This window comes from Dasypus novemcinctus, chromosome 27 (genome assembly GCF_030445035.2).
Source record: "Dasypus novemcinctus isolate mDasNov1 chromosome 27, mDasNov1.1.hap2, whole genome shotgun sequence".
In the NCBI taxonomy this organism is placed as follows: Eukaryota; Metazoa; Chordata; class Mammalia; order Cingulata; family Dasypodidae; genus Dasypus; species Dasypus novemcinctus.
The window spans coordinates 47,056,180-47,071,384 of NC_080699.1; the positions used below are offsets into that span (position 1 = coordinate 47,056,180).

General features: G+C 37.6%; 1 protein-coding gene across 1 annotated transcript; it reads left to right on the forward strand.

Annotated features, from left to right (window-relative positions):
• The first annotated feature begins 11,541 nt into the window (after positions 1-11,541).
• Positions 11,542-12,492, forward strand: LOC139437739 (olfactory receptor 14I1-like). The gene has a single exon (XM_071212289.1). The coding sequence runs from the start codon at positions 11,542-11,544 to the stop codon at positions 12,490-12,492; it is 951 nt and encodes a 316-aa protein (XP_071068390.1).
• Positions 12,493-15,205: the final 2,713 nt, after the last annotated feature.

The window sequence follows — 15,205 nt, forward strand, 5'->3', positions numbered from 1 at the left end:
AACCTCCTCCCCTTCCCCGGGGGCTCGCTGCCCTCCGGCAGGGGGAAATAGTGCTCCCTGTGCTCCTCCCTTAGCGGAGCCCTGGAGCGCCCTGACTTCATCCTCCCACTGCCGCCGGTCCCCGAGGAGTCCTGGGCCGGTGAGCAGCTCTCCTTCCAGGGGCCAGGCGGCCTGCGGCTCAGTCTGGCAACCGCAGAGGAGGTGCTAAGGAAACCACCCTTGGGGGGCGGGTGGAGAAGGAAGGGGCGGACGCCTGCGAGGCCTGCTCAGAAGGGCGACCTCTACAGGAGGTCCCCTAGGCCAACTAGACACGACCCAGCCCAAGCCCAGGCTCCTGTGTGTTGGGGGAGGGGTCCCTTTAGCCCCCTGGGGTCCTGCGGGGTTCCTGGAGAACCAAGGTCCACACTAATGACAGCAGCCACCCCTTCCCCTTCCCTAAAATCAACCAGAAACCAACTTGGAGCTGTGCCATGGAGGCCTGCACGCGGTAGGGCCGTGGGGACCAGGCCTGAACCTCAGCCAAGAAAACCCTGTTCCTGCAGGGACATCGCGGGGGTCTCCATCCGGACCCCACTCCTCTTGTGGAGCCAAGCGCGCAGCGTTTCACAGGCAACTCTGCGGCTTCTCGGTGACGGCCCCTTGGCTGCTGTGAGTGACCAGCCTCGTGGGCTCACCGTGGGCCTTGTGCTCTCAAGACAGCTTGGTCTCTGGACGCTGAGACCAGGAGGTCCGCGGCAGAAGAGGGGGCCACAGGGACAGGGCCCTTCTGGGTGTAGAGGGGCCTGGGCAATCAGTAAAGCTGGCCACAGAGGATGAGTTAGGGGGTGCCCCTTCTCTAGAATACTTTCTTTGCAACAGTTAGAGAAGAGTTGGTGTAAATTCTTTAAATGTTTGGTAGAATTCAGCAGTGAAGCCATCTGGTCCTGGGCTTTCTTTGGTGGAAGGTTTTTGGCTATTGATTCCATTTCTGTACTTGTTATAAGCTGGCTGTGGTTTTCTTTTTCTCCTTGGGTCAATTTAAGTGATTTGTATTTCTAGAAAATCTTCCATTTCATTTGGATTACCTAATTTGTTGTATACAATTGTTTATAGTATTTGCTTATAATCCTTTTTATTTCTGTAAGTTCAGTAGTGGGCATCACAATTTTCATTTCTGATTTTATTTTGTGTCTTTTCTCTTTTCCTTTGAGAGTCCAGGTAGTCTTGTTAATTTTGTTGATTTTTTAAAACTAAGCAACTTTTGGTATTGCTTATTCTCAACTGTCTTTCTACCCTATTTCATTTATCTCTTCTCCAATCTTTCATCCTTCTGATAACTTTGGGTATATTTTACTCTTCTTTTCCTAGATCAAGGTGCCAAGGAATGTTCTTAATTTGAGATCTTTCTTTTTACTATAGGCATTCACAGCTATAAATTTTCACCTGAGTATTGCCTTTGCTGCATTCCGTAAGTTACGGTATGTTTTATCTTGGTTTTATTCATCTTTTAAGTATTTTTTATTTCCATTATAAAGAAAGAAAAAGTTGCTATGTGTTGTTTACCCATTCATACATTGTTGGATAATTGCCTTGCTCTTGGTGTTTGTGAATAATGCTGCTATGAAAATTGGTGTGCAAATATCTCTTCAAGTCCTTGCTTTCAGAACTTTTGTGTTTATACCTAAAAGTGGTTTTTTTGGGTCAAATGGTAATTGTTTCTAAAAGCCTTTGTAAAAAAATATATCAGCTCCCTCTTTCCACTTTATTTTTTGTAGTGTCAGAGAACACCATGCACATGTCTAAAACTAATGTTGCTGGTAAGATTAATTTGATAAGAACTTGCTAATATTTGTGAGGATTCTTTAGCAAAGCCTAATAATAGTATTTCATTTTATTCATTATTTCTTTTGGTCACTTAGTGTTTTTGGACTCATTAAATGAAATTTCAGGACTTGAATACTTTATTCAATTTTGTAAGGAAGAAATAAATGCCAAGTCCCTAGCTAGAAAGAAAGATTTCTTTGAATCCTGTTCTTTAATTGAACTGATGCTAAAAACCTGTCCCAAATCAATGACAAAAACACTGAATCCAAATTTTTTGTGTATGTAATGTAAATAAAGGTGCATTACATGACATACACTGTTTTATATTCATTGTGTCCTTATTATTATAATATTTGGTCCTTTAATGATGAGTTTTGTTCACAATGGAATAAAATCTAAAGAAATTTAGAGTTGATTTAGAGCACTTGTAGTTTAGGCATGACAATATATTGTTTTCATTTTTATCTTTTCAGATTTTTCTGAGCAACTGAATTTATTTATCCAGGAAATTTTCACACATTTATATCAATTAAAACAGTTTGAGAAGTAACCAATATTGTTTTAATACTTGTTCTTTTGTGTTAGGAACGTGTAGGTTTTGCTAAAGAACTAAAATTTTACTAATAATTCCTACATTAAAGAAAAGTAACTGTGATATAACTGGGACATCATGGGGTTTGTGCTCCTGAGTGTGAAAAAGTTGGACTCAGATATGACTTCTCTACAAATGCCTCTTCTGTTCCTTTTATTTGAACCTATAGTTGGTGCTGGAATTGGTAGGTGTATGTCCAAGAGACTTGAATCTTTGGCCTGATCATGTGTCATCTGTGCCCTGAGCCTCAACTAAGTTGCAAAACCTACTTTCCAGTTCATTGGACTCACCCAGGACAACTAACTAGAAGGTGAGAATGGACACCCACCACACCAAAGAACTGTGAGAGTCTACAACTGCAAGCAAGAGAGCTCCATCCATCAGCCATATGAGATTGAAGCCCCCTCTCATTTAAAGTGGTGTGGGCATCACCATCCCAGAATCCCAGGATTGGGGAGTAAAATATGGACTAGAGTGGACTTACTGGTATTCTGTATAGAATTATTATGAGTCTAGCAATGGAGGAAATTACGTCATTGATATGGAGACAGTGGGTACTGGAGATGCTGAAGTGAGGGAGAGGGAAAAAGAGGTGTAATATGGGGCATTTTCAAGATTTGGAATGGTCCTGAATAACATTGCAATGACAGATACAGGCCATTTTATATCCTGCCATAATCTATGGAGTTGAGTGGGAGAGAGTGTAACCTACAATGTGAACTATAATCCATGCTTAATTGCAACTCTCCAAAATGTGATCAATTGCAGTGAATGTACCACACTATTGAAAGAAGTTGTTAGTGTGGGGGAAAGTGGAAGGTGAGTGGAATGGGGCATATGGGAATCCCTTATATTTTCTTAGGTAACATTTCATGTAATCTAAGTATATTTAAAAAATATTTTTTTAAAAACCCAGAGCTAACATCACACTCAATGGTGAAATGTTAAAGTCTCTTCCTCTAAGATCTGGAACAAGGCAAGGATCTCCACAGTCATCAGTCTCATGTAATATTGTTTTAGAAGTATTTACTTGAGTACTTAGGAAAAAAAGAAATAAAAACATCCAAACTGGAAAGGAAGAAGTAAAACTTTCACTATTTGCAGATATACAGTCAACACACAAAATTCATTAGACTTTCTGTACACTATTGATAAACCTCAGGGATAAATCAAGAAAAAAATTCCATTGACAGCTACTAAAAAAATCAAATATCTAGGAATAAACTTAGATAAAGATGCACATGTCTTGTACACAGAAAACTACACAACATTGTCAAAGGAAGTCAAAGAAGACCTAAGTAAATGGAAGAATATTCCATGTTCATGGATTGGGAGACTAAACATCATTAAACTGTCTGTCTTATCCAATTGATTTGCAGATTTAATACAATCCAAATAAAAATTGCAACAAAAATTTTTACTGAATTGGATGACAATCATCAAATTTATTTGGAAGAGCAGGGGGCCCTGAATAGCCAAAAATCATATTGAAGAAGAAAAAGGAGATTGGAGGAATCATGTTACCTGACTTTTGAACATACTGCAAATCTATATTGTTCAAAACTGCATGGTATTGGTAAAATAATAGATAAACTGACCAATCAAGCTGAACTGAATGTTCTGACAAAGATCTTCGCATATACAGTTAACTGATATTTGAGAAGGCCACCAAACCCAGTTACCTAATACAGAATGGTGTCTTCAACAAATGGTTCTTGGAGAACTGGATATCCATATCCAAAGAACTATAGGTGATGACCCTCTAATTCCCTATATAAAAATTAACCCAAGAGGAGTGGCTGTGGCTCAATCAATTGGGCTCCCATCTACCATATGGGAGGCCCTAGGCTCATGTACCAAGGTGTCCTTGTGAAGGCAAGCTGGCCTGTGCCCAGTGGAGAAATGATGAGCCATGACCCACAGAGAGCTGACAGCCTGCACCCCCAGAGAGCTGATAGCCCTTGCTGCTGAAGAGCTGGTGCAGCAAGATGATGCAACAAAGGGAGACAAGCAGACACAGAAGAAAATGCAGTGAATGGACACAGAACAGACAACAAACAAGCCACAAGGTGGGGGAGGAATAATTTTTTAAATAAATAATTAACCCAAGATGGATCAGAGAGCTAAATATAAGAGCCAAGACCATAAAACTACAAGAAGATAATGTAGGGAACCATCTATATTTGGTAGTAGGAAATGGTTTCATAAACTTGGCACTCAAAATGCAAGCAGTGAAAAAAAAATAAATGAGCCTCCTCAAAATCAAAAAAAATTGTGCTTCAAAGAAGTTTGTCAAGAAAGTTAAAATTAAGCCTAATCGATGGAAAAATATTTAGGAACCAGATATCTGATAAGTGCCTAATATTCACAATATATAAAGAAATCCTACATTTGAAGAATAAAAAGACAAACTTCCCATTTTAAAAATGGGCAAGGGATTTTAATAGACAATTTCCCAAGAGGAAATACAAATAGATAAAAAGCACATGAAAAGATGCTCAACATCACTATTAGGAAATGCAAATCAAAACTACAACGTGATATCATCTTATACCAATTATTCTCTGCTATTAAAAACACAGTATGGGAAATTATGTGAAGGAAAGGGAACACTCATCCACTCCTGGTGTGAATGTAGAATGTTGCAACCATTGTGCAGGACAGTTTGGTGGTTCCTCAAGCTAACTATAGAATTGCCATATGGTCAGACAATCATATTGCTGGGAATATGCCCAGAGGAATTGAAGACAAGGACTTGAACAGATATATGCATACCAATGTTCATAGTGGAATCATTCACTATTTCCAAAACTTGGAAGAATCCACGTCCATCAATAGATGAATAAATAAGCAAAGTGTCTTATACACAAAGAAATGTTGACCAACTGTAAGAAAGAATGCAATGTTGACACATGTGAAAACATCGATGAATCTTGACGACCTTATGCTAAGTGAAGTAAGCTGGTCATTAAAGGGCAAATACTGCGTGACCTCACTGATATGGCCTAAGCATAGTCAGCAGAATTACAGTAGATAGAATCTGGAAGATAAGTTATCTGGAAACAGGGAGTGGAGGGTCATGAGCTGATGATGCTCAATATTGGCAAAACCCATGATAAAAGGGGATAGGTGGTTTGCAGTGGATGTGGGTGGTGCAGGAATGTGACTGGGATTAACAGTGCATTTGAGGGGAACAGGGTGGGGCTTTGGGTTGGACTATTGGGGAGGGCTAGTGGAAGGAAGAGGTAAACTCTGGGCATTTGTAGGTCTGTGGTTGAAACTACAATGGTGGGAATGTACTTTTGGCAAATATGGAAGCAGAAGTTCACTGGTGCTGGGTTTCAGTTGGGGATATGTGGGAAAGGGCATACTTCTGTGGAATGTGAATGTGTTCATCTTGTCACAGGGTGTCATCTCAGTGGATGGAGACTTCACAATAAACAAGAAATCATTAAACTCTCTACCCCACCAAAAAGTGAATGGAACAAATTACAGATGCCACTAATTAAATATAGGTTATTCCTAAAAGTCAGTCTACAAAAAAATATACTTTGCTACTTGGCAGGCCTTTTCTAGAAAAGGAATATATAGAAACAATTAACAAAAATAATTGTTAATGATAAAATTTGAGTTTCAAATGAATTTAGAATTTTAGAGAACTTGTGTCCTCCACATAAGATGCAAGTTTCCACAAACATAAAGAACTTAATGATAAGACTGATGTTGATATTGAAGGGGAAGCCTGGGGCTTCTCTGGATCCTTGCCCAGTGCAGAGAATCAAAGACCAAACCAACACTTGATCACATAAGGGAAAAAGTCAACAACCACACCAGGGAACCAAGAGTGTCTACAACTTCAAGAAGAATTACATCCATCGTCCATGTGGAAACATTATAGAGGTAGAGCAGACATAATTATTCCAGGATCCACAGGATGGAGGACTAGAGTATGGATTAGTGTGGACTTACTGATATTCTACTATGGAACTTCTGTGATTAGTAATGGAATAAAGTGTAGCATTGATGTGGAGAAAGTGGCCATAGTAGCTGCTGAGGGTAGGGAGAGGGAAGAAGAGCACTTGGAGTTGTCCTGGGTGGAACTGCAGGGACAGATGCTGGGCATTGTGTGTCCTGCCATGGCCCACTGGGTGGACTGGGGGAGAATGTAAACTAAAATGTAAACCATTATCCATGTGGTGCAGCAGTGCTCCAAAATGATTCACCAAATTCAATAAATGTGCCACGATCATGAAAGAGGTTGTTGATGTGAGAGGAGTGGGGTGAGGGGGGTGGGGAGTATATGGGGACCTCTTATACATATATATTTTAATTTTTCTCTCTACTTTTTAAAAAATATTACATTAAAAAATATGAGGTTTTGTTAAGGATATGCAATACTTGGTACAGTTTTTGTCTCAAACATCCACTCAAAAAATAAACTGTTCTAAGGGGGGAAAAATGAAATACATGATATTTGGAATATCTGCATCACTCTGTGCACCAGTATTTTCCAGTTGAAACTTCATGATATTATGAAATCATACATGTATGAAAGATATACTCAAAATGACTTAATGGATCAATGAATTTAAATCTTACAGAGTATGAAGGTTATTAATATGACATAAGATTAAAATTCGCAAGCCTTCTTTAAGAAACCACCATTTGTTGACTTTTGGTGCAGCATCAGAAGAATACAACACTTTCCTGAAAGTGCTATGAATAAACTCCTTTCATTTTTCAACCATATATTTGCATGGGATCATATTTTCTTCATATTCTTTAGTCAAGAAAATATTGCAAAACTTTGAATAAAAAAGCTAATATGGAATTCCAATTCAGTTCTATTAATTCAGAAATTAAAGAGGGTGTCAAAATGTAAATGAAAATTTCTACTTCTATAGAAATGATTCTAATCACACTCAGCAAACTTCAGTCTAACTTTTATAACTCCGGTGATAAACTGTAGAGGTACATAGAGAAATCTATTTATGAGCCTTCATTTCCAAGATTTTCTGTAGTTTGTTAGCCTCTCACACATTATACTTCTCTCCAGATTGACAGTCATCATTTAAAAAATTCAGAACAATTACAATTGAATCATTCCTTAAGAAATTCTTCTTAGGGGTAATAATTTACATTCTGAAGGAAACCTAAATTTAGTGATCACATCCCATGTGCAAAGATCTGTTCAAAACACATTTGGTGAGTGAGTCCCACTCTGTGCCACAATCACTCTTATTTATTTATTTATTTTTACATATTTTCCTCTTAAAATCAAATCTAGAGTACTTCATTTTCTTAAGTTTAGTAGCTGGTCAAAATTGATTTTTATTTTTTTAGTAATTTTTAATTTGCATGATTTCCCTTAATGCCAAAACGTTAGTACCCAATTGTTAGAAAATATATATTTTTAAGTTTAACATGATTTTATGTATTTTTATATGAAAAAAATGACATTTATGTTCTGATACACAATTGAAAATATATTGATCCACCTGTGAATTAGAAAACTTTAATGAATAGTTTATTCAGTTTAACAAAAAAATTTATTTACTAATTTTATTTCAAAGAAACACCACTACAAATTTAATTTATCTCAAGGGTACAGAGAAGGAATCCTTACCAAGCAGGAGTTGAAGGAAAGCTGGTTCTCTGGAGATAGAGACTGACAGTTAACCAGGTCTCATGGGAGGTATGACCCATAAGTGTCCTTACAAAAGAAAAAACATGTATATAAGGAATTCAGAAAAGGAAAGGTTGTTAAAAGTGTACCTATCTGATATAGGATTCCATGAATTTTATTCAGTGAAGAGGCAGGATCATGAAGTTGTCAATCTTCAAATATTTCAAATATATATTCATGTTATGGAAGATAATCTTCTCTGACTTTTCAGGTATATTTGTATATTACATTCCAATTATTTCTTTGATATTACCAATGAATAATTATCTGACAGAACACTGCTATGCCTCAAAATCATTTGCACAATTAATTTTTCCCTTTGACACATTTTTGCTTATGAAGTAGGCTGGAATTTCCTGATTGAGTTGTTAACTTTACATTATTTTTTAATATGGAACCTTAAGATCTGTCTGTGACTACACAGTATGACTCAAAATATTGTAATTATCTTGATACAAAAATACCCTGAAATTGAAATATTGGAAGCAAAATAATGAGATATTTCTAGAGCTGGATAGAGCAAAAAAATTTGCAAACAAAAAAAATGTTCTGGTATTTCATGGAAATTTTTCAATGTAAATAAAAATCAGCATTAAAGCTTCAATGGAAATACAAAGATTTCCAGTGTAGTTTTTACAATGAGCAATTTCTGATATTTATTTGCTGGGTATTATGAAGCAGCCATGCTCTATGCTGATCATTTAACACCTTACTATATATCATCTTTTTAAAAAATAGATAGTGAATTAGCAATCCCACTCATTATGCTATTGTCTACATTTTAAAATTATGAAACAAATGCTTCCTAAAGATCCCGAGGTAATAAGGCATAGAGGAAAAACCCTGAAATCTCTGTGTGGCCATCAATATTCATTTGACAATCATGGTACCTTGTGAAGGAGAAGATGTGTGGTAAATTTAGCATAATTAAATTTGAGAATTTCTATAGACTGAGGAGAAAGATGCAATCTGAAGAGATGAAAGATAGGAAGGATACTTTAAAATTCAAGGGCTGCAGAGACAGATAAAGTAGATACAACCCCAAGTATTGGTTCTTCTGAGGGCTACAGAGACCCACAGTTCTATGGTCATGACAGATGGAGTTCAGTGCCATGTCAGTTGGCCCTACTTTGGAGTTTGTGTTTCTGTGTGATGGAGCTGGACTCAGATGTGATCTTTGTCCACAAGCCTCTCCTGTTAATTTTACCAGATCTGTAGTTGGTGCTGGGGTTTAGTGTATATCCAGGACACCTGACTCTCTGGACTGACCATGTGATAGCTAGGCCCTGAGCCTCAACAGACTTGTAATTCCTACACTCTGGTTTATTGGACTTACCCCACTCAGCTAACATAGAGGTGAAGAAGGTCAACCACCACACCAGGGAACCAAGAGTGCCTACAACTGAAAGCAGAATTGCATCCAGCATCCATGTGGAATCTAAGCCCCCTCTTGATATAGATGTGGAGTGGACACAACCATTCTAAGGTCCACAGGATGGAGGAATAGAGTATGGATTAAAGGGGACTTACTGATTATTCTATTCATGCACTATTGTGATTAGCAATTGAATAAAATGTGGCATTAGTGTGGAGAAAGTGGCCATGGTGGCTGCTGGGGGTAGGGAGTGGAAGGAAGAGATGTGATGTGGGGGCATTTTTTGGGGTTGGAGTTGTCCTGGGTGGTGCTGCAGGGACTGTTACCAGACATTGTATGGCTTCCCATGGCCCACTGGGTGGACTGTGGAGAGTGTGGTCTATGATGTGGACCATTGACCATGAGGTGCAGCAGTGCTCAGTGATGTATTCACCAAGTGCAATGAATGTCTCATGATGATGGAGGAGGTTGTTGTTATGGGAGGAGGAGTAGAGTGAGGGGGGTGGGAGGTATATGGGGACCTCATATTTTTTAATGTAACATTAAAAAAATAAAGACAAAAATAAAATAAAATTCAAGGGCTAATGCATGATTCTGATAAAGCAAATATTTAAAAATATTCAAAAAAACCAAGATGTACATCTGGATTAATTCAGCAACATGCTTCATAGGTCATTTTTATTGCCTTAACCACTGAGTAATGTTTTCCTACTTAATAATTTATGTGCTTAACATAATTTCTATAGTTTAGAAATTGAGAATATTAGAAGAAAAACATAATAGAAGGGATATTGTAAAAATCAATTTGCATAAAATATTTTGCAATGAACTAGAAATTCATCTGGATACAATTAAAGTAAGCAATACAACATTTTTATTACTATATATAAAATGGTCACAAAAATTGAAAAATATATTTGTAAAGGCAAGGGAGTTTATATAAAGAAAATATTAATAAAATACAAATCCTAAGCATGTATAATTATAATTCCTTAATTATGTTTCTGACAAATGAAAATTAAATAGCACTAAAATTTTGCTTCAACAGAAATAGTTTTAGCAATACAATATAATGTTGAAATAAGATTTCTTTATGCTTTGAACTGCTTCAAGACAAGCACCATTTAACACATTATAGTTGGAATAATTATTTATGAATAAGATTTCTGAAAACTAGAAAAGCATATAGGAAAGAATCTTGGCCAGAATGTGAACCCTTCACTAAATACTGAAATTCACACTAGATGGTGAAAGGATTCTGTGTGTAGGAGTATTGTCAGGTGGAATGCTTTTCTTGGATTCTGTGTGCAGGTGAGAAAGTTAACTATAGTGAAAACAAGGGAACTTAAATACATACCCCAATCTAAATGAAATATAATTTTATGGACAATTGTCACAAAGGAGGAATGAAAGAATTTATCTACATTTCCTATAAAGCATCTAAAATTAATGCTGAGGAATAATCATTTGTCTCATTTGGAATAAAATCTCAGAGGAATATCAGAACTATTCATTAACTTAGTTACAGAAACAATTTCTATGTCATATTGTCATAGATGGGAAGATAAAGACCTTGTTCCTTCATGTATGAAGAGATTCAGTAACAGCTGTGTAGTGGTAGATTCCTCTGGTCTATATAGAAACTTTCTCACAGGGAATGTCTGCTTTAACATTTGATATTGTAGAAAATAAGAAAATAGTCATTGGATGTGTTCAGGCTTAGTTTTAATTATATTTTAAAAAATACAGTAAATGTGCCTCAGTGGTTGGAAGGTTGTTCAACTTTAAATTTCATAGGAAATATTTATATTTGCTTAGATTCTATTATACCATGAGTGCTGCACTTACTACAGCTCAGCAGAGTTGGGGAAGAAAATGAAGAAAGAAATTTTTGCATTTATTAATTTTTAAAGACTGCCATCTCTTGGTTTCCTGCATCCTGATTTCTAGGTTAGAAGACTTACTGTGATGCCAATATTTGCTTATTATTGCAAAATGAAGCAAATTGGCTTCATTTTGCTCTGTAGTGTTATCTTATAATTTTATACTTTGCCTCCCAGGTTGACTGCAGCATATAAAGTGCACATGAGCAACCTCACCATCTTCACAGAATTTGTCCTCATGGATATCTCAAGCTCCCGGGAGCTACAAGTTGTGCAAGGTCTGCTCTTTTTAGCGATTTATCTGGGAGCATTGACTGGGAATCTTGTAACTATTACAGTAATTGTGACTGACCCTCATCTACACTCTCAAATGTATTTCTTTATAGGAAATTTATCCCTCATAGATCTTTGTTGCATTTCAATTACTGTTCCCAAATTCATTGTGAATAATCTTGTAGACAGTAAATTGATCTCTCTCCCAGCATGTGCTGCTCAGATTTTCCTCTTTATGTTCTTTGGATCCACAGAGCTGGCTTTCCTTGTGGTGATGTCCTATGATCGCTATGTAGCCATTTGCCACCCTCTGCACTATGGGCTCACCATCACCCCACATGTGTGCACACAGGCAGCTGGTTTTTCATGGGCAAGTGGGTTGGTGTATTCTTCTATTCACACAGGCAATATGTTCAGACTTCCCTTCACAGGGTCCAATGTGATCCATCAATATTTCTGTGATGTACCTCAAATTTTGAGGATCTCATCTTCAGATGTTAGGTTTTCTGAGTTCATTATCCTAGCTATAAGTGTTGGTCTGGGCTTATTATGTTCTGCTTTATTGTTTATGTCATATAGTAACATATTTTCGATGGTACTTAAGATGCATTCTGTAGAAGCCCGTAATAAAGCCTTATCCACCTGCACTCCACAGTTGGCAGTTCTACTTATATTTACAATTTCTGGATTTATTGCTGCCTTAGGTCCCATTGCAGATAAAGCATCTCTTAGTAATCTGCTCATAGGTATGTCCTACACCATGGTGCCCCCAGTTATAAATCCGCTTATCTATAGTCTCCGGAACAGAGAGATTAATATAGCTGTCAGAAGAATGTTCCACAGATATTCTGAGTTCCCTAATAAAGCTTTCTTTAGGTAAAAAAATAATTAAAAATACAATTTCAAAGAAGGTTAATTTATATTTTTTATATATTTTAAATTTGAATCCCTATAAAATTCTAAAGTTTTCTGGTCTGTACATATCTTGTTATTAACATGTAACAGTAGGCTAGAGAACTGTCACAATTTTTCATTCTCAGTTCTATATTTGTGTAATTGATATATTCTTCTTCAATAGGTTTTCAAATTCTAAAAATATTTTTGAAAAATTATATGATGATTTAGATTAAAAAAAAAAAACATGTATGGAATCATAAGAAAAAGACCATGGCTTCTATATCAGCGCCTGAACAGGTACCTATGCTTTTTATGTATTTCCATGGTACTGGATACTGTCATCCTGGAAGTAAACATTGAGTGTTCTGGTTGAGAGAAACATTCTTTGTAAATTGTTCTCCTTGATTCACTCATATGCATGTATCTGCTCAAATAAAGTGATTAGAACTAAGAGACAACTATGGAATTGAGAACTCAATATGGGTATAGCACAGAAACATGTATTATTGTTTAAATATTTGGAATTTTTTTCCTCATTCAAAAGGGATATATAAAAACCCTGCCCTGTAACACAATAAAATTTGTAAAATTTGGGTTTTATTTATCTTTATGTAAAAGATGTATGCTACACTTATTTCATTCAAGCTTTTGCATGAAGAAAAACAGGATTCATTAATTATAAAATGGAGTAGATATAGCAATCAATGATATTGGATTTGTCTGCAGAACACCGGTCTTGCTAATAGTATGTGATTCACTTGTCCCATAAGTAAGAAATAAATGTTATACTCTCAAGCATGAAAGGCTTTTTTTCTGATTCCTAAATGCTTATTAACCAGCATTCTGATAGTCTAAGAATATTAGCCCCTTTATTTCTAAGAATTCAATTCTTTAATGGCTTCCTTTTTAACTCCAGGATCCTATTTAGAAAATGTGTACTTTGTAGAAACTTAAGCTCACTTATATTCAGCTGCAAGCTGTACAATATACAAAGTCTCATTTCGGCTCAGTATGGGTTATTCAATATAGAAGCAAGAAGTTGATGATGAACTCAGACTTTCTTTCATCAAAAGTAATAATCGTAGGAAAAAATAAATTGCTATTGCAGAGGGGTTCAACTATGGCAGGGAAGAACTGGTGTTCTAGAACTGGTTCTAGTTTGGGGATGCATGGGTAGGAGGGAGTTCTCCAGGCATGCATATAGGGCATATAGATATGTTTGGATGTTCATTGGGTATTGTCATAGTGGATAGAGTTACACATGATAACTGAGGGAGTGCTGAGTTCCTGTCTGGGGGAGCTCTATCACATTCCCCAATGGAACAGCAACAATCCCTAAGTGCAAGGGCAAAGACAAGTGAAGGATGGTCCAATGATGGGCCTTTGATACTGATGACTATGCTTATGAGCCTGTGTACTTGAAATTTCAACTAGGCCTAGTGCTGCAGGGTGCCTAAGAGTTACCTTCTGAGAGCCTCCATGTTGTCCAAATGTGGCCACTCTCTAAGCCAAACTCAGCATGTAAATGTATTACCTTCCCTCCAGCATGGGACATAACTCCTGAGCTTGAGCTTTCCTGGCCCTGAGGGATTACTAACATCACCACTGGTGATGCAACTAGAAAAAGATCTTGAATAAAAGGGGAAATGGTAAACACAAATGAGTTTATATGGCTAAGAGACTGCAAAATGTGTCAGGAGGTCATCAGAGGGTCATGCTTAGGCACATCTCAGCAGGACCCTAGAGGCAGCCAAAGTAGATACAACCCCAGGTACTTGTGCTCCTGAGGGCTACAGAGACAGACAGGTTCTATGATCATGAGAGATGGCTCTGAAGCTCATTGCTTTGCCAGTGGGCCCTACTTTGGAATTTGTGCTCCTGATTGTGATGGAGTTCGACTCAGATGTGACCTCTCTATACATGCCTTTTCTGTCACTTCTACTGAACCTGTGATTGATGCTGAGGTTCGCATATGATCAGGAGACTTGAATCTGTGGACTGTCCATGTGCCAGCTGGGCCCTGAGCCTCAGCAGAGTTGCAACATTTACTATCCAGTTTGTTGGTCTTACCCAGGTTAGTAACAGAGAGGTGAGAATGATCAGCCACCACACCAGGGAACTGAGAGTGTCTACAACTGCAAGCAGATTTACATCCATCAGCCATGTGGGATCTAAGTCTCTTCTCGATTTAGAGGTGGAGTGGGCATCTCCATCCAAGGGTCCATAGGATGGAGGAATATAATATGGATTAGAGTGGACTTACTGGTATTCTACTATAGAACTATTGTGACTCTAGCAATGGAAGAAATTGTATCACTGATGTGGAGATTGTGACAATAGGAGTTGCTGAGGGCAAAGAAAGAGAGGAAGAGTTGTGATAAAGGGCATTTTTGAGACTTGGAATTATCAAGTATTATATTGCAGGGACATATGGCCAGGATATTGTATATCCTGCCTTAACCCACTGGATGGACTGGGGGAGAGTGTGAACTACAATGTAAACTATGGTCCATGTGGTTTGGCAGTGCTCCAGGGTGCATTCACCAAATGCAATGAATGTGCCTTACTGATGAAAGGGAATGTTGATGTGGGAGGAGTGGGGACGGTTGGGGTGTGAGGTATATGGGAACCCCTTAAGTTTTTTTTAAAGGCTTATCTATTTCTCTCCCCTCCCCCTGCCCCAGTTGTCTGTTCTC

Bases quoted from the DNA above. Each gene is read 5' to 3' on its own strand.
- LOC139437739 (XM_071212289.1), top strand. From the start codon at position 11,542: ATGAGCAACCTCACCATCTTCACAGAATTTGTCCTCATGGATATCTCA.